Source organism: Euleptes europaea, chromosome 1 (assembly GCF_029931775.1).
Source record: "Euleptes europaea isolate rEulEur1 chromosome 1, rEulEur1.hap1, whole genome shotgun sequence".
Lineage (NCBI taxonomy): Eukaryota > Metazoa > Chordata > Lepidosauria > Squamata > Sphaerodactylidae > Euleptes > Euleptes europaea.
Genome location: NC_079312.1, coordinates 181,406,957 through 181,425,775, shown reverse-complemented (window position 1 = coordinate 181,425,775; position 18,819 = coordinate 181,406,957). Strand labels below are relative to the sequence as shown.

At 51.7% G+C, this 18,819-nt stretch overlaps 1 protein-coding gene across 1 annotated transcript; it reads left to right on the top strand.

Annotated features, from left to right (window-relative positions):
* Positions 1-4,301: 4,301 nt before the first annotated feature.
* Positions 4,302-16,320, top strand: PALM3 (paralemmin 3). Its single transcript, XM_056867034.1, has 7 exons — positions 4,302-4,354; positions 7,746-7,826; positions 9,581-9,705; positions 11,517-11,640; positions 12,335-12,365; positions 13,395-13,502; positions 14,432-16,320. The coding sequence occupies exons 1-7, from the start codon at positions 4,310-4,312 to the stop codon at positions 16,318-16,320; spliced, it is 2,403 nt and encodes an 800-aa protein (XP_056723012.1). The 5' UTR covers positions 4,302-4,309.
* The last annotated feature ends 2,499 nt before the right edge of the window (positions 16,321-18,819 follow it).

Below are 18,819 nucleotides of genomic sequence, written 5' to 3'. Positions count from 1 at the left end.
CATTCTGCGGAATGCCGTTTTCTTCAGGGTCATAGAGGTGCCAGCTCTGGGTTGGAAATTTCCTGGAGATTTGAGGGTGGAGCCTGGGGAGGGCGGGGCTTGGGGAGGGACCTCAGCAGGGTATAATGCCAGAGACTCCACCCTCCGTAGTAGCCATTTCCTCCAGGGGAACTGATCCCTGTCGTCTGGGGACCAGTTGCAATTCTGCAAGATCTCCAGACACCACCTGGAGGTTGGCAACCCTACCAATGAGACATATGTGCTCTTGTGCTCACAACAGAAACACATAATCCGGAAGGAAGGAAGGAAGGAAGGAAGGGGAAAGAGGAGTGGAGGAAAAGAAGGAAGGGGAAAGAAAGAAAGAAAGAAAGAAAGAAAGAAAGAAAGAAAGAAAGAAAGAAAGAAAGAAAGAAAGAAAGAAAGAAAGAAAGAAAGAAAGAAAGAAAGAAAGGAGTGGGGGGGAAAAAGGAAGGAAGGGGAAAGGGAAGAGAGAGAGAGAGAGAGAGAGAGAGAGAGAGAGAAAGAAAGAAAGAAAGAAAGAAAGAAAAGAAAGAAAGAAAGAAAGAAAGAAAGAAAGAAAGAAAGAAAGAAAGAAAGAAAGAAAGAAAGAAAGAGGAAAGAGGAGTGGAGGAAAAGAAGGAAGGAAGGGGAAAGGGAAGTGGAAGAAAGAAAGAAAGAAAGAAAGAAAGAAAGAAAGAAAGAAAGAAAGAAAGAAAGAAAGAAAGAAAGAAAGAAAGAGGAAAGGAGTGGGGGAAAAGAAGGAAGGAAGGGGAAAGGGAAGAGAAAGAAAGAAAGGAAGGAAGGAAGGAAGGAAGGAAGGAAGGAAGTGGAAAGAGGAGTGGAGGAAAAGAAGGAAGGAAGGGGAAAGAAAGAAAGAAAGAAAGAAAGAAAGAAAGAAAGAAAGAAAGAAAGAAAGAAAGAAAGAAAGAAAGAAAGAAAGCCCTCACAAGAAGGCCTCCCCAGGACATGGTCCAAGGGGCAACAGTGGTTGGCATTCTTTGGGAGTTGCTGATGCAGCAGAGTCTCCACTTGGACACGAGGGCAACGTGTGAGTCCATTTAGTTGCAGCAGGAATGGCAGGCGGGCAGCTGCCAACAGTCTTGGCCAAGAGAGGGAGCAGAGTCTGCATCCGGTCAAACCCGTCAGGCAGATGTTTGCACAGCATCCGTGATGGGCCTTTAGGTGCCCAGGGCAGTCTGAATAGCTACCACCACTCTACTGCTAACCATGGTACTATGATTGCCAACCTCCAGGTGGGGCCTGGAGTTCTCCCAGAGTTACCACTGAGCTTCAGACTACAGAGATCAGTTCCCCCGGAGAAAATGGCTGCTTCGGAGGGTGGACTCTATGGCCTTATACCCCCGCTGAGGCCCCTCCCCAAACCCTGACCTTCCCAGGCTCCACCCCCAAAATCTCCAGGAGCCCGGTTTGGGGGCCTGGCTCCGACTCCTGCCCCATTTGGCCGAGAGGCCTTTCGCCTGGGAGCTCCATTCTCCTGAAGGTGCACATTTTGTGGTTTGGAATATTAACCCGGTGGCCAGAAGAGAACTCTGGGCAGCAGCGCAAAGGGCAGGGAGGCGGCGACAAGGAATGCGTCTGTGCCCATTTTTTTTGTGTGTGTGTGATTTGCTACTGAGAATTGTGCTAGGAACTAGCATGACTCGGGACCCTTTTGGTGGTGGAGGAAAGGGCCGTCGTCGCAGCCAACTTGTGGCGACCCTGTAGGGTTTTCCAGGCGAGAGACAGTCAAAGGTAGTTTGCCATCGTCTGCCTCTGTGTAGCAACCCTGGACTTCCTTGGTGGTCTCCCATCCAAGTTCCAACCAGGGCCGACCCAGCTTACCTTCAGAGATCTGACAAGATCGGGCTAGCCTGGGCCATCCAGGTCAGAGCTCAGAAAACCTATGGATCATTAATCAAATGTGTCAATTACCAGTAATGTTTAAATTGTATCTTTTCAATTATGCACGGGGCCCTTCTTATACCGGCTGCGAGTTGCTCTCTCGCTCTCAGTTTTGCCGTCGTTTCGTTTGGCTCTTTAATTACCTGTGCCGGCTGGCCCTCGTGCCAAAGCAATCATTCACTACCGCCTGTTCTTGTGGGGACGTGCCAATCCAAGTGCGACCGATTGCTATTTCATAATGACTGTGCAATATCCCATCACGGGTAGATGCAGCTGCGGGGAACTCAGTTAGGATTTCCTAACAGCTAGAGCGGTCCCTCGGTGGAACAGGCTTCCTCGGGAGGTGGTGAGCGCTCCTTCCCTGGAGGTTTTTAAGCGGAGGCTAGATGGCCACCTGTCAGCAATGCTGATTCTATGACCATAGGAAGAGGTTGAGAGGGAGGGCATCTTAGCCATCTTCTGGGCATGGAGTAGGGGTCACTGAGGATGTGCGGGGGAGAGGTAGTTGTGAATTTCCTGCATTGTGCAGGGGGGTTGGACTGGATGACCCTGGTGGTCCCTTCCAACTCTGTGATTCTATGATTCTATGTACTAAAACCGCAACAGGTGGGGTAGTCCTGTAGGGAAACCCCCCCCCCCAAAATCATGTAGCCAGAACAGCCCCAAACAGTGCGCAATGCAACGCAGTGCACAACCTTTCTGTTAGGCTCAGTGTTCAGTAGAAAGGGGAGAAAGCTTGAGAAGGTGCAGAAAAGAGCTACCAAAACGACCAGGGGGCTAGAGCAACTGCCCTATGAGGAGCATGGGGAACCCTGGTTTAGATGGCGCTGGAGAACATGGCCACTTTGGAAGGCAGACTCTGTTGGCATTAAGCCCCTCCCCCAAGCCCCACCCTCCTCAGGCTCCACCCCCAAAATCTCCAGGTATTTCCCAGCCCAGAGCTGGCAACTTACATGTCTCTTGGATAAGGTGGCCAGCTCCAGGTTGGGAAGTACTTGGAGATTTTGGGGGTGGAGACAGAGGAGGACGGGGTCTATGGAGGGGAGGGACTTGAATGGGGTAAATTGCCCTAGAGTCCGCCTTCCAAAGTGGCTCCTTGCTCCAGGGAAACTGAGCAGCCGTAATAGCGGGAAATCTCCAGCTACCACCTGGAGGTTGACAACCACACTCTTGGGTCTGAAGTCATGCTGAACCTAAAGATTTGACTTGAAAGGTATTGCACATATTGACCTTCAATACGTAGGGGCCGTGGCTCAGTTTGTAGAGCGTTTGCTTGGCATGCAGAAGGTCCCAGGTTCAATCCCCGGCATCTCCAGTTAAAGGGACCAGGCAAGGAGGTGATGTGAAAGACCACTGCCTGAGACCCTGGAGAGCCGCTGCCGGTCTGAATAGACAATGCTGACTTTGATGGACCAAGGGTCTGATTCAGTAGAAGGGAGCTTCATGTGTTCAAAGCCCTATATGGTTTGGGGCCAACCCAATATGGTTTTGGGGGTGGGGCCTGAGGAAAGCGGGTTTAGGGAGGGGAGAGGACTTCAGTGGGGTAATAATGCCATAGGGCCCACCTTCCAAAGTGGCTACATGCTCCAGGGGAACTGATCTCTCTTGCCTGGAGATCAGTTGTAATAGCAGATCTCCAGCTACCACCAGGAGGTTACAATACAAAATAGGCACCTCCGTGCCAATAACAATGGTTAGAAAATCTGCAACGGAGTCTCCAGTACAAAAGTAGCAAAAAATTCTTATTGATGCTTACACATGTAACATCAACAATACAAGAGTGAAAGATACATATAAGAACAATCAAAGTTATATACAGTATGTACAATCTAAGTAAGGTGCAGTCTCAGTGCACCAATTGCCATGTTCTTTCAAGTAAATGTTGTATTTTCTTCAAAAAGTCCTATAGTAGGTACTATCCCAATAGCACACTTTTTGGGAAAAGGTGGGGGACAGCCGTCCCAAAAAGTGTGCATTTGGGATAGTACCTACTATTGGACTTTTTGAAGAAAATACAACATTTACTTGAAAGAACATGGTGCACTGAGACTGCACCTTACGTAGATTGTACATACTGTATATAACTTTGATTGTTCTTATATGTGTCTTTCACTCTTGTATTGTTGTCATATGTGTAAGCACCAATAAGAATTTTTTGCCTCTTTTGTACTGGAGACTCCGTTGCAGACCACCAGGAGGTTGGCAACTCTACCCATCCCCCTGCCAGTGGCCCGGGGGGGGGGGGGACCTGGCAACCCCAGTCTGTGTGCAGAGATCAATGCAAGGAAGAATGGGAGAGGAAAGCGGAGGGAGGGAGAGAGAGAGAGAAGAGGAGTGCCAGCATCCAACTGGCATCCCTGTCTTCTGGACACTTCCCAAGAGGTTCTGTTTGTCTTTCAGGAGGAAAATGGAACCGATCTCCCCGTTTGCGCAGCGCCTGAAATCCATTGCGGTGAGTGTCCCCCTGCCCCACCAAATGCCCAGAAGTGCTCCGTGGTCTCAGCCAAGATCCTGACCCTATTCCCCACCACAAAGGTTACCAACCTCCAGGCGGGGCCCGGGGATCTCCTGGAATTACGCCTGATCTCTAGATGACAGAGATCAGTTCCCCTGCAGAAAATGGTGGCTTTGGAGGGCAGATTCGATAGAGTCATACCCCACTGAGGTCCCTGCGTTCCTCAAACCCCGCCTTCCCCAGGCTCCACCCGCATATCTCCAGGAATTATCCAGTCTGGAGTTGGCAGCCCTGCCCACCAGAGCCCCCAGTATTTCAAAGCTGCAGAGGGGTGGTGGATGGAAATATACAGTGGCCACATCGGCGTGGGGCAGGAGGGGTATCCGGCCCAAGAACAATCCTATAGAGTTGCCAACTAGGGTTGCCAGGTCCCTGTTTGCCATAGGCGATTGGGGCGGAGCCTGAGGAGGGTGGGGTTTGGGGAGGGGAGGGACTCCAGTGCCATAGAGTCCAATTGCCAAAGCGGCCATTTTCTCCAGGGGGACTGATCTCTATCGGCTGGAGATCAGTTGTAATAGCGGGAGATCTCCAGCTGCTACCTGGAGGTTGGCAACCCTACTGCCAACTGTCCTTTCTCTTTAATGGAGGCTGGCAGTGTGGAAATGGGCAGTTGAAGCTTTTCTTGGCATCTGGGTAAACGACGCCACCTAGTAAATAACATACCATTCAGCTTCTGTCAAAGGATCAGGGAATTTTTGCTTTTCATCCTTGTTGGTATCCTGGCCAAGACGCAAGAGGGGTTTAAAAATTGGTGACAATTTTGCATTTATTACAATAATTGTGGGTTATTTCACACTCTGATTTTGCATGGGTGTTTGCGTGCATGCTGCTGAACGCTCACTTTTCCACGCTCAGCAGCGAGTTGAATTTAAAACGTGGCTTCAAACCATTGTGTTCCCAACCTCCAGGTGGGGCCTGGAGATCTTCCAGAATTACAACTGGTCTCCAGACCAGAAGGATCCATTCCCCTGGAGAAAATGGCTGCTTTAAAGGGTGGACTGTACGGCATTATACCCCGCTGAGGTCCTGCCTCTCCCCAAACCAGTGGGATATATGGTAATGCCATAGAGTCCATCCTCCAAAGCAGCCATTTTCTCCAGAGGAACAAATCTCTGCAGTCTGCAGTTGTAAATCCAGCGGATCGCCAGACCCCTCTGGCAACCCTATTTGAATATGTGTGTCTGTGTTGTATGAATAATAATAAAAAAACAACAACAAAAGAACAAGAAAAAACTTCCTGAGCACATCGAGTGAAAAAGGTTCTCACCCAAGCTATTCCTTATGGGGGCTCCTGGAGGTAGCTGTGAATTTCCTGCATTGTTCAGGGGGTTGGACTAGATGACCCCGGAGGTCCCCTCCTACTCTGTGTTTGTGTGTTCCTAATGCCGTGTCCTGGGAGGCTTCAGGGTATGGTCACCGCTCTCCAAATAATTGCTTCTGCTCATTTCCTTTGGCTGCAAGAGGATAGCATAGCCAGAAACATGTCAGCTTCTCTGGGAAATACACAGCATGCCCGTGTAGGGTTGCCAACCTCCAGGTAATTCAATACAAAAAAACAGCACAAGCTCTAAATTAACAAAAAGCAAATGCTATATTCTAAGGCAAAATGCATAAGATCAACACACTACCACAAACATAAAGGAACAAAGTGTACCATAGGCAGCTTTGGCAATTGGACTCTATGGCATTGAAGTCCCTCCCCTCCCCAAACCCTGCCTTCCTCAGACTCTGCCCCAAAAACCTCCCACTGGTGGTGAAGAGGGACCTGGTAACCGTATGCCCACAAGAAGGGAGGGGGGCACTGCCCTCTCCCCCCCCCCATTTTGGCTATTTCCGCAGAGGATCCTGCCTTCAGTCGATGAATATATTTCCAACCTCTGCAGGTTCATCCCAAGCTCTTTCCTTGCTCTACGGGAAGCTCTGAGCAGACCTGAAGTTACTTGAGCCCCTTTCCTTTGCTCATCCTCTCTTGAACCAAATGAATTATTCACCAGGCAGCGGCTCCAACCGGGACCAAATCGGAAGACGGAGAAAGGCCTGGAGCCCAGCCCAGGACGGGGCAGGCACCGATTGATTTGGGGTTGGTGGCCCTGGAGTGGCAGCCAAGACGCCCTTGGGAGCAGACACACGCACGCAGCCAGACAGGGATTTGGGCGTGGCCGGTGCATGTAGGGTTGCCAACCTCCAGGGGGTGCACCAAAAATAACAGCCCTCAGGCTCAAATCAATTACCGGTACTCAAAAAGCTATTTATACTACACTAAAGAGAATAATATACATTTATCACCTTCAAACAGAGGAAGTGACCTAAGAATTAACAATCAACTATCAGATAACATTTAAACAACCAAACAACAATCTGTGCAAAAAAAGTCCATCAAAGTTTTCTATATATACTCAGTCAAGTCCTGAGTATATATACCGGTAGAAAACTTTGATGGACTTTTTTTGCACAGATTGTTGTTTGGTTGTTTAAATGTTTTTCATTGGTGTTATCTGATTGTTGATTGTTAATTCTTAGTTCACTTCCCCTGTTTGAAGGTGATAAATGTATATTATTCTGCTTAGTGTAGTATAAATAGCTTTTTGAATAATTGATTTGAGCCTGAGTGCTGTTATTTTTGGTGCATCTACTGAGTACAGCATAGGTGTACTCCTCCAGGTGGTGGCTGGAGATCTCCTGCTATTACATGTGATCTCCAGGCGACAGGGATCAGTTCCCCTGGAGAAAATGGCCACTTTGGCAATTGGACTCTATGGCATTAGAAGAAGAGAAGAAGAAGAGTTGATTTTTATATGCCAACTTTCTCTACCGCTTAAGTGAGACTCAAACCTGCTTACAATCACCTTCCCTTCCCCTCCCCACAACAGACACCCTGTGAGGTAGGTGGGGCTGAGAGAGCTGCGACTGGCCCAAGGTCACCCATCTGGCTTCATGTGTAAGAGTGGGGAAGCCAACCTGATTCACCAGATTAGCCTCCGCCGTTCATGTGGAGGAGTGGGGAATCGAACCCGGTTCTCCGGATCAGAAGCCACCGCTCCAAGCCACTGCTCTTAACCATTATACCACGCTGGCTCTCCCCTCTCCAAACCCTGCCCTCCTCAGGCTCCACCCCCAAAATCTCCAGGTATTTCCCAACCTGGAGTTGACAACTCTATCTGTCCCCCAGTCCCCCCTACCCAATTGCCTTTAAAAGAGGAAACACGAAAAGGTTGCAGCACCCTGACGGGGCAGAAAGAGTCACCCTTCGGCCTTTGTCTTCCCCTTCGCCCCCCACCTCTCAGCTCCTGCCTCACCTGACCTATCCATTCCCTGTGCTTCACTGCAGGCCCGGCGCAAGCTGAATGAGCTCATCCTGAGCACCCGCCTGGATCTGGAGCAGGAGAAGCTGCGGGCTCAGCGCCTCAAGGTACCGCCTGAGGCTGGGATGCAGGAACGGCTGGACCAGAGGAGGGAGACGGCAGACGTGGGGATGGAGGGAGAAAGAGGGGAGGGATAAGGGAGGCAGTGGGAACTTGGCTAGCGTGGCCAAGGGGCAAGTCAGGGGAGGGAGTGGCAGTGGTACACGAAGCTGCCTTATGCTGGATCAAGACTCTTGGTCCATCATAGACAGTATTAAGAACATAAGAACGTAAGAAAAGCTCTGCTGGATCAGACCCAGGCCCGTCAAGTCCAGCAGTCTGTTCCCACAGTGGGCAACCAGATGCCTCCAGGAATCCCACGACTGCAGCAGCACCATCCTGCCTGGGTTCCTCTGCAGCACCTAATATAATAGGCCTGCTCCTCTGATCCTGGAGAGAATAGGGATACATCATGACAAGTATCCGTTTGGACTAGTAGCCATGGATAGCCCTCTCCTCCATGAACATGCCCACTCCCCTCTTAAAGCCTTCCAAGTCGGCAGCCATCACCACATCCTGGGGCAGGGCAATGTATATGTTGTTTTATCTAATGTAAGAACATACAAAAAGTCCTGCTGGATCAGACCCAGGCCCATCAAGTCCAGCAGTCTGTTCACACAGCGGCCAATCAGGTGCCTCCAGGAAGCCCACAAACAAAACCACTCATCAGTACCATCCTGCCTGGGTTCCACGGCACCTAATATATTCAGCATGCTCCTCTGATCCTGGAGAGAATAGGTATGCATCATGACTAGTATCCATTTTGACTATCCATTCTCTCCTGGAGAGAATAGGTATGCATCATGACTAGTATCCATTTTGACTAGTAGCCATGGCTAGCCCTCTCCTCCATGAACATGTCCACTCCTCTCTGAAAGCCTTCCAAGTTGGCAGATGTCTGGCAGCTGCTCTCCAGGGTATCAGGCAGGGCCCTTTCACAACACCTACTGCATGGTCCTTTTAACTGGAGGTGCCGGGGATTGAACCTGGGACCTTATGTGTGCCAAGCAGATGCTCTACCACTGAGGCATGGCCCCTCCCTAAATGCCTTATACTGAATCACACCTATCAAGATCAGTATTGTCTACTACTCAGACTGGCAGCTGCTCTCCAGGGTCTCAGGCGGAGGTCTTTCACATCACCTCCTGCCTCGTCCATTTTTAGCTGGAGATGCCAGGGATTGAACCTGGGACCTTCTGCATGCCAGGCAGATGCCCTGCCACTGAGCCACAGCCCCTCCCTGGTATTCTGAGGGTGCATCATAGTGAATGCAGAAGCAGGCATGCAGCTGTGTCTGAATGTGTGTCTCTAGAAGAAGAAGAAGAGTTGGTTTTTATACCCCAATTTTCTCTACCTTTAAGGAGCCTCAACACAGCTTTACAATCTCCTTCCCTTCCTCTCCCCACAGCAGAAACCTTGTGAGCTAGGTGAGGCTGAGAGAGTTCGGAGAGGACTGTGACTGGCCCAGGGTCACCTAGCTGGCTTCATGGGGAGGAGTGGGGAAACCAACCCGATTTACCAGATTAGACTCCACTGCTCATGTGGAGGCGTGGTGAATTGAACCCGGTTCTCCAGATTAGAGTCCGCCGCTCGTGTGGAGGAGTGGGGAATCAAACCTGGTGCACCAGATTCGAGTCCGCCGCTCAACCACTACACCACGCAAGCTCTTTTCTTGATAGAAGTCTTCGTGTCCCATAATTGTGTCCGTCCAGTACGGGATGAGTGATCGGTGCTCTCTCTCTCTCTTTCTCTATCCCCCCAGCGGAAGTCCTTGCGTGAGCAGTGGCTGATGGAGGGAACCTCGCCATCGCCAGATGACCGAGACCCCCTGAGTCCTCTCCGCGAGGCGGAGACCCGCATCGAGGAATTACAGCAGAGTCTGGCCAGGTAGGGGCTGCATGTCTTGGGTGATGCCGGGGGGGTGGCGGGGGGGGGCATCACTGCTAGCAGCGGAAAGGAGTTTCACTTCCCAGGGTTTCATCCGGCACAGAAACGCCGCCATTTCAGGCTGCCAATGAACATGTAGATGCAGCTGCATTGAACTGCTTCACGGAGATGCACCCTTGGTCCTCTGTTGCAGCCTTCTCTGGGGTGTGGTGGAGGAACAGCTAGCTTGCCCAACAAAGATGCAGAGGGAAGTTTATTCTGACCTCCAAGTTCTAGTGTTTCCAACTTCCAGGTGGGGTCTGGCGATCTCCCAAAATATTTGGAGGCCCTAACTCCAGGCCACTACAACCTTATAGAATCATAGTTGGAAGGGTTCACCAGGGTCAACCCCCTGCACAATGCAGGAAATTCACAACTACCTCCCCCCACCCCACACACACACCCAGTGACCTCCACACCCAGAGAATGGCAAAAATATCTACCTCCAGGATCCCTGGCCAATCTGGCCTGGAGGAAAATTACTTCCTGACCCCAAAGTGGAGATCAGCATTACCCTGGGCATGTAAGAAGGGGCCACGAGAGCCAAACACCGACACAATCCTTCCTGCCCTCCCTTTCACAATCTGCCTAAGTCCACAGAATCAGCCTTGCGGACAGATGGCCACCTCGCCTCTTTGGTTCCTGCAAGCCTCACGATTATTCCTCGGCGACCGTTTTGCCCACCCAGAGAGAAGCCCGGAGAGTCCATTACCTAGCTTTTTATAATACTCCTCCTAGGCTTTAGTGTAGTCTGACTGGCCAGTGGGGGGTGGCTGTGGTGGTTCTCTTTGCACGGGCGGCGCTGTGGGGGTGGGCGGCGCTCCCGGGACTGGACCGGGAGGCTGCTGGTAGTAGTGCGAATAATAAGCCGCCCAAGCCGCATTGGGGTCCGCTGCTGCCGCTTTACCTGGAAGAGGAGGCAACGCAGGAAGCTGAACGCTCCAATCCCCTCGCGACAGCCCTGCAAACGCCGGCCCGCAAACAGACACCGCGGTACTTACTTAGGGTCATAGAATCAGCATTGCTGACAGATGGCCATCCAGGCTCTGCTTAAAAACCTCTAAAGAAGGAGAGCCCACCACCTCCCGAGGAAGCCTGTTCCACAGGGTCGCCATAAGTCGGCTGCGACCTGACGGCACTTTACTCACACATGCACACACAGAGTTTCTGAAGGTTCTCCAGCACTGGATCTCATGTAGAACAAGTTGTGCTATTCATTCTAGGAGTCCATCCATCTACATCCGTGTGCAGAATCCCGGTGGTCTGGTTTGCAGGCCTCTGAGCCAGAATAGTCAGAACGTGTGCTCCTAAATGCTCATCTCCCCATGACTTCTTGGTCTGGCAAGGGCATGGGATGGGTTGCCCCTAATGGCAGCTTTCTTTCTCTGACCATTTATGCTTGGTAATTAGTAGTGCGTTACAGGCTGTAGTGCCCCACATATTTTTTTGAGTTCTTCACGCTGAACCATCATTCCAGAAGTCACTGCGAAGGCAGCGCATACCTGCTTCGCATTTCTTAACAGCCCCTTTAACGCAACCTTTTTTATTTGCTCCGTCCCCGCCTCGAAGCACCCACTCACGGAAGCATGAAGAATCACAGCTGTGGGTTAGAATGAAGGAGCAGGCGAGTGGGGGGGGTGGAATTTGTTTGACTTTCTCCTCTTGCATCGGGACCGTGAATTTGCATTTTAAAGGTTGGATTTAAAAAAGGAGCTTTGAGCGTGCCTCCAAACCGACCCTGCGTAAATGGCCTCTCTCTGTCTTCTCTGAAGCCTCCAAATTCAGATGCAGCAGCTGGACAACTTAGAGATCCGGAAGGTTCCGCCAAAGCCCCCGTCAGCGGAGCCTATCGGAGATGTGGATGAGGTGAATCAGCCCCCGGATGGCCCAGAGACGGTAGGAGCGGAGGGCACGTTGGCTCTGCACAGCCACCGGATTCCAGTGCAAATACAGAATTGTGTATCTGGCACAAAACTGCATTTTGAGAATGTTATGACTATCAGGGGTGTAAGGCCCGTGGGCCGGATCCGGCCCCCTGAGAGCTCTTATCCAGCCTGAACAGCTGGCTGAGGCAGCTACCCCTCCAGCCCTGATCTGGGTTGGCGAGACACGGCCCGACCGAGTGACATTTATGTCATATCCAGCCCTCATAACAATTGAGTTTGACACCCCTGGAATAAATGATACCCTGAGAATGAGCAACTGCCAGCCCTAAGAAATGCCACTTGGTCCTGAGGTTTGGAAACTCTTGCCGTAAAGTTCCCAGCGTAGTGTAGTGGTTAAGAGCAGTGGTTTGGAGCGGTGGACTCTGATCTGGAGAACGGGGTTTGATTCCCCACTCCTCCACATGAGCGGCGGGCGCTAATCTGGTGAAGCAGGTTGTTTTCCCCACTCCTACACACGAAGCCTGTTGGGTGACCTTGGGCTAGTCACAGCTCTCTTAGAGCTCTCTCGGCCTCACCTACCTCACAGGGTGTCTGTTGTGGGGTGGGGAGGGGAAGGTGATTTTAAGCCGGTTTGATTCTCCCTTAAGTGGTAGAGAAAGCTGGCATATAAAAACCAACTCTTCTTCTTCTTCTTTTGCTTTTAGGTCGATGGGACTGCTTTGTCTTCTTCAGAAGGTGAGTTATTCCATATTATTTTTCCACAAGAAGGATTCCCTGGGATACAGGTAAAGCTGTCTCTGCCTGCAGCCACCACAACATCCTCTGGCAGCGAATTCTGCTTTTCAGTCGCTCCTTGGGTAAAGACGTATTTCCTTTTGTCCATCCTGGATCTGCTGCCCATCAGCTTCATTGGATGCCCTCGAGTTCCAATATTTTGGGAGAGGAGAAAAAGTGCTTTTTGTCAAAACTCTCCACCCTGTGCATAATTTAAAAAACCTCTATCAGGTCCGCCCGCCCACCCCCGCCCCGCCCAGGTAGGCATCTCTTTTCTAAATTGAAAAGTCCAATATATGTCTTTGTAATTTCCACCCCTAAGTTGTAGTCCTGTCTTCTGGAAAAGATGCTTGCTCCCTCTTCTTGAGAGCCAGAGTGGTGTAGTGGTTAAGAGAGGTGGTTTGGAGCGGTGGACTCTGATCTGGAGAACCAGGTTTGATTCCCCACTCCTCCACATGAGCGGCGGAGGCTAATCTGGTGAACTGGATTTGTTTCCCCACTCCTCCAAACGAAGCCAGCTGGGTGACCTTGGGCTAGTCACACTCTCTCAGCCCCACCTACCTCACAGGGTGTCTGTTGTGGGGAGGGGAAGGGAAGGTGACTGTAAGCCGGTTTGATTCTTCCTTAAGTGGTAGAGAAATTCGGCATATAAAAACCAATTCTTCTTCTTTCTATGTCATGTTTAGTTTGGGGTTTTTAGCTGCCTTCTCCTGGGGAAAGAAGTACATCTTAGGGAAGAGGACAGATCAAACTGGAGGGCTCCCCACATCCAGGTCCCAAGGGACCTGGTGCAAGCATGTTCTCCAAACCACCATTCTCCACTCACTTACCTTTCAGACACAATTCGTGGCTCTTTGGTTTAATCTTGTCAAGTGTGTGAGAACACTGAACCATATTTGAGCTAAAATATGCAGCTCTGACATATGGAGGAGGCGAGCAAATCAGCTGAATGGATAAGTGTGACCCCACTGTCTCATGAATTCCTTGCAGGCAGAAGCGGGGCCAAATCCGTCCTTGAGCCGGCTCCTGCCTCACCCAGGAGGCCCGTGAGTGAGGAGGCCAAGGAGAACCTGCAGAACGGAGAGATGCAGGATGGAGGTGAGAGCTCAGGTAGTACCCTCCGTTGCAGCTGCACAAGGGACAGGGATGCCAGCGTCAAGTTGGGAAATTCCTGGAGATTTGGGGTGTGGAGCCTGAGGTGGGCGGGGTTTGGGAAGGGGTGGGACTTCAGCGGGGTATCGTGCCCTAGAGTCCACTCTGCAAAGCAGTTAGGGGAACTGATCTCTGTTGCCTGGAGATAAGTTGTACTCCCAGGGGATCTCCAGGCCCCTGATTTAATGGTGTAGTTCTGTCCAGAGACATCCAGAGGCCTTGCTTCCTTTATTACCGGGGAAACTTAAATGCAGACAATGTATCACAGAATCATAGAGTTGGAAGGGGACCACCAGGGCCATCTAGTCCAACCCCCTGCACAATGCAGGAAATTCACAACTACCTCCCCACCACAGCCCTAGTGACCTCTACTCCATGCCCAGAAGATGGCCAAGATGCCCTCCCTCTCATGATCTGCCCAAGGTCATAGAATCAGCATTGCTGACAGATGGCCATCTAGCCTCTGCTTAAAAACCTCCAGGGAAGGAGAGCTCACCACCTCCCGAGGAAGCCTGTTCCACTGAGGAACCGCTCTTAACTGTTGGAAAATTCTTCCTAATGTCTAGACGGAAACTCTTTGGATTTAATTTCAACCCATTGGTTCTGGTCTGACCTTCTGGGGCTACAGAAAACAACTTGGCCCCTTCCTCTATGTGACAGCCTTTCAAGTACCTGAAGATGGTTATCATATCCCCTCTCAGTCTTCTCCTCTTCAAGCTAAACATACCCATCTCCTTCAGCCTTTCCTCACAGGACTCGATCTCCAGACCCCTCACCATCTTTGTTGCTGTCCTCTGGACACGTTCCAGCTTGTCTACATCTTTCTTAAATCAGAGGAACCAAGTGGCTGAAACCATGTTATTTTTGCCTCCTAGATCTGTTTGGCAACGAATGCAGTCCCGAAGAGGCCAAAATCAAGGCAATCCCCATGGCTGTGGAAAAGGGGGACTCTCCGCCGCATCAGGGGAGTTCGGAGGCTGCTTCTGCCGCCAACCCAGCCGAGCAGAGCCTGCATCCTGGCAAAGCCCCTGCCGCCCGCCAGAGGAAGCTGGCCATGGAGAAGATAGTCATCCGAGACCACCTAGGCCAAGAGGTGGGCTGCATGGACTCCGTTGGGCAGGACCAGAGCTCCCTCGAGAAGGACGAGGAGCTGGAGGGTCACACTGACTCGGGGGACAGGCGGGACGGTTGGGGCCAGCTGGTGTCTGTTGATGGTATCCCAGATCGAGAGGAAGCCCCTGGAGAAGGCCCGCCGGGCCATGAGCTTGGCAGCCACAATGGCCCAGAGGGAGAGTCCCTCACTTGCCAGGATCACCAAGGCCCCTCCGGGCTCCGACAGAATGAGAACAGTGATCCCGAGGGGCAAGGAGATGGACTGCTGGAGATGGGCTCTCTGGCCAAGGAAGCTGATGGGGAGGGAGTGGGGCAGATGGCAGTGCCAGGGCAGGGTGCCCTGGAGACGGAGCCTGCCCCAGCCTTGGCCACTGATGATGCGCCTACACCAGAACCTATGGAGCAGAGTGAGGGAAGTCAAATGAAGATGCCGGAGCAGCAGGAGTCAGAGGCAAGAAAGGAAGGGGGAAAGCTGGAGGAATTTTCGCACTCGAGCCAAGTACAGACGCAAACCCCATCTCTGGCAGAGCGGGTCATTTTCCCTCTGCCAGAAGTCGAACCATTTGTGCTAGAACCTATTCCTTCCTCTGGGCAGGAAACGAAGAGGACGATAACTCAACAGGGACAAAAACTTTTCAGGCACGAGGTAGATGGATCCCTGCCAGTCGCAACCCCTTCTTTAACCGACCAGCTGTCTTCTTTGCCTGATCAAATTGTTTCCCTTCCGGAAGCTAAAATATCGGCTTTGGAAGAGAACCCCGTACCCCTGGAGGACCAAACGCCAGTGCCTCCAGAGGCCCAGGTCTCCCCTTGGCCAGAGGCTGATGTCTTTCTTCCAAGCCAGGTCCCACCCTCTGCGGATGACCCATGCGAGAGTCCCGTCATTCTCCTAGACCAGATCCCACCAGCTCTGCGGGACATGGACTCAACATCTCCAGTGGACAAGACCCCTGCTTCTTCCCGGCAAGAGGCCGATGGAGCTGTTCCAGATGAGATTCAGACACCCCTGCCAATCCAGACCTCGCCTGACCTCCTTGAAGACAAAGGATCCTCTCCGGCTCAGGCTCCACCAACTTCGGAAGACCAATCAACAGCCTCTCTGCTAGGACAGGCTCCATCTTTTCAGGATGCTGCAAAGTCTCCTCCAGAAGGACAGAACTCCTCAGATCCCCCTGAAGAAAGGTCTACTTTGGCAGAACAAACCCTGTCCTCTGACAAAGCCCAAAGTCCCGTGTTACAGGATGCGTCCCTCCCTCCCAGTGTTCTGCTCTTGACCACCCAAGAGACCCTCCAGCCACTCCTGGACAAGACTGATGTGCTGGATGCAAAAGGAAGTGGCGAAGCCAGCGCGGCCTCAGCGGGAGAGATCACGGAAGCCCTGGAAAATCTCCCTTCTGAGCAGCAGCCTCTGCTGAAGGAAGCCAAGGCGTCAGGAGCCCCTCTGGACATTTCCGTTGGAGAGCCGCAATCCAAGGCTGGGGTCCTACAGCCCCCGGGGGCTGCAAGCCAGCAAGCCCCAAACAACAGCCCCCGGACCTCTGCCAACACAGCCTACTCACATCAGCACCAGGCTACTGTGCCCCGCCAAGAGGAAGACCAAGAGCCGGAGAAGGGCAAGCGCCGGTCCTGCCAGTGCTGCGTACTCATGTGAGACCTGGAAGCTGCCCCCCTGGCGGAGATGCCCTCCTCAAGGACAGTTCTTCCCAAATAGGCAGTGGCACAGACTTCCCATAGTCCAGTGCGGGCATCACACGACCCTGGAGGGGCACAACGCTGGTTGGGGAGCTGGGGTTGAGAGGGGTTGTTGTATCCTAGACAGAGGACGTTAAGTTTCAAGAGTGGCGCGGCCTCCTCGCTTCCGTGCCGCGGCTCCCCTCCCTGTGGTGGAGGAGAGGTTTGGGAGGTTCCTGCATACCTTGAGAGCCAGCATGGTGTAGTGGTTAAGAGCAGTGGTTTGGAGTGGTGGACTCTGATCTGGAGAAGGTCTCCCAGTTCAATACTGATCTTGACGGAGCAAAGGTCTAATTCAGAATTAGGCAGCTTCATATGTTTGGGGAGGGGCCGTGGCTCAGTGATCGAGCATCTCCTCGACATGCAGAAGGTCCCAAGTTCAATCCCCGGCATCTCCAGTTAAAAGGACCAGTAGGTGATGTGAACGACCTCAACCTGAGACTCTGGAGAGCTGCTGCCAGTCTGAGTAGGCAAGACTGAGCCAGCTGATGTAGTGGTTAAGAGTGGTGGACTCTGATCTGGAGAACCAGGTTTGATTCCCCCACTCCTCCACATGAAGCATGCTGGGTGACCTTGGGCAAGTCACAGTTCTCTTAGAGCTCTCTCAGCCCCACCTACCTCACAAGGTGTCTGTTGTGGGGAGAGGAAGGGAAGGTGATTGTAAGCTGGCTTGAGACTCCTTAAAGGTAGAGGAAACTGGGGTATAAAAACCAACTCTTCTTCTTTTTGATGGACCAAGGGTCTGATTCAGTATAAAGCAGCTTCTTGTGTGTTCTATGTACTGTCAAGTCGCTTCCGATTTATGGCACCCCTATGTATCGATGACCTCCAAAATATCCAATCACTAACAGCCTCGCTCAGGTCTTGCAAACTGAAATGTTCAGTACTGTCACTCTTCCCCTCCAGCAGAAGGTGCTCCGCAAAAACCGCTCTCTCCGCTGAACTGAGCAAAGAACTCTTGTGGTGCTGAATTGTACTCCCTCTCTCCAAAGGATGGACGATAAGACACCTTTCCCAACGGTGCCCCCCTCCATTCCTCTAGCAGCCACTGGGCCTGTGCTCTGCCATGCCCCCAAAGACCCCCAGACGCAGCCCCCGACTCCCCCACATACCACTTCTTCTATGCACTTCCTTTTAATTCTTCTTGTAAAACTTCTGCTGGCCAGTTCGAGCCTTTTAAATGTTCGTTCAGAATAGATTCTTCATTAAAGTCGACTTCAACCACAAGCACAACCTTCGGTTGGGGCAAGAGGAATCTCGAGGGCTGGGGAAAGGTGGTATTCGCTTGGCAGGGACAGCGTTTGTTCTGGTTGCCAGCCTCGGGCTGGAATGCCAGCTGGTGATGCTCGCCGGCTGGTGGAAGGAGCACGAGGCCGCCTCCGCCTCTGGGACCACGTTTCCAACGCAGGGAATGTTATTCATAACAAATAATCGCTAGCATTGATATAGCACTTTTAGAGTACTTGGAACGCATTCTCTCTGCAACTGTCCTGCAAGGCAGTTCGGGGAAGGGCTGTAGCTCAGTGGTTGAGCATCTTCTTGGCATGCAGAAGGTCCCAGCTTCAATCCCCCAGCATCTCCAGCTAAAGGGACCAGGCAAGTAGGTGATGTGAATGTCCTCAGCCTGAGACCCTGAAGAGCCACTACCAGTCTGAGTAGACAATATTGACCTTGACGGAGCAAGGGTCTGATTCAGTAGAAGGCAGCTTCATGGGTGTTTGGGGGAATGTGGTTCAGTGGGAGAGCCTCCGCTTGGCATGCAGAAGGTCCCAAGTTCAATCCCCAGCATCTCCAGTTGAAAGGATCAGGCAATAGGTGATGTGAAGGACCTCCGCCTGAGACCTTGGGAGAGCCATTGAAAGTCTAATAACGACCTTGACAGAACAAGGGTCTGATTCAGTATAAGGCAGTTTCATGGATGTTCCTTAATGATCTTTCTCTGTAAAGCTCAGAGCAACTAATAGCTTCCAACCGGTTTCCTAGGAAGGGGCCATGGCTCAGTGGTAGAGCATCTTCTTGGCATGCAGCAGGTCCCAAGTTCAATCCTCAGCATCTGCAGTTGAAATGATCAGGTAATAGGTCACGTGAAGGACCTCCAGGTTCAATCCCCGGCATCTCCACCTTAAAAGGGTCAGGTAGTAGATGGTGTGAAAGACCTCGACATAAGAGCTGCTGCCAGTCGGAGTAGACAATACCAACCTTGATGGGTTAAGTAGTTGATTCAGTTATAAGCAGTTTCATGTGTTCGTGGCTGGTCAATTTCTACTAATGGGTTACTAATCTGGTCAATTTCTCCCTCTTTCACCAAATTTTGGGAGCTGTCATGCGGTGCTGGTGCTGAAAATTCTTACGTAGAGCTCTCTAGGAGGACATCTACGCCCAGGGCCCCCTGGGAAAGAAAACATCCCAATGTGAAGTT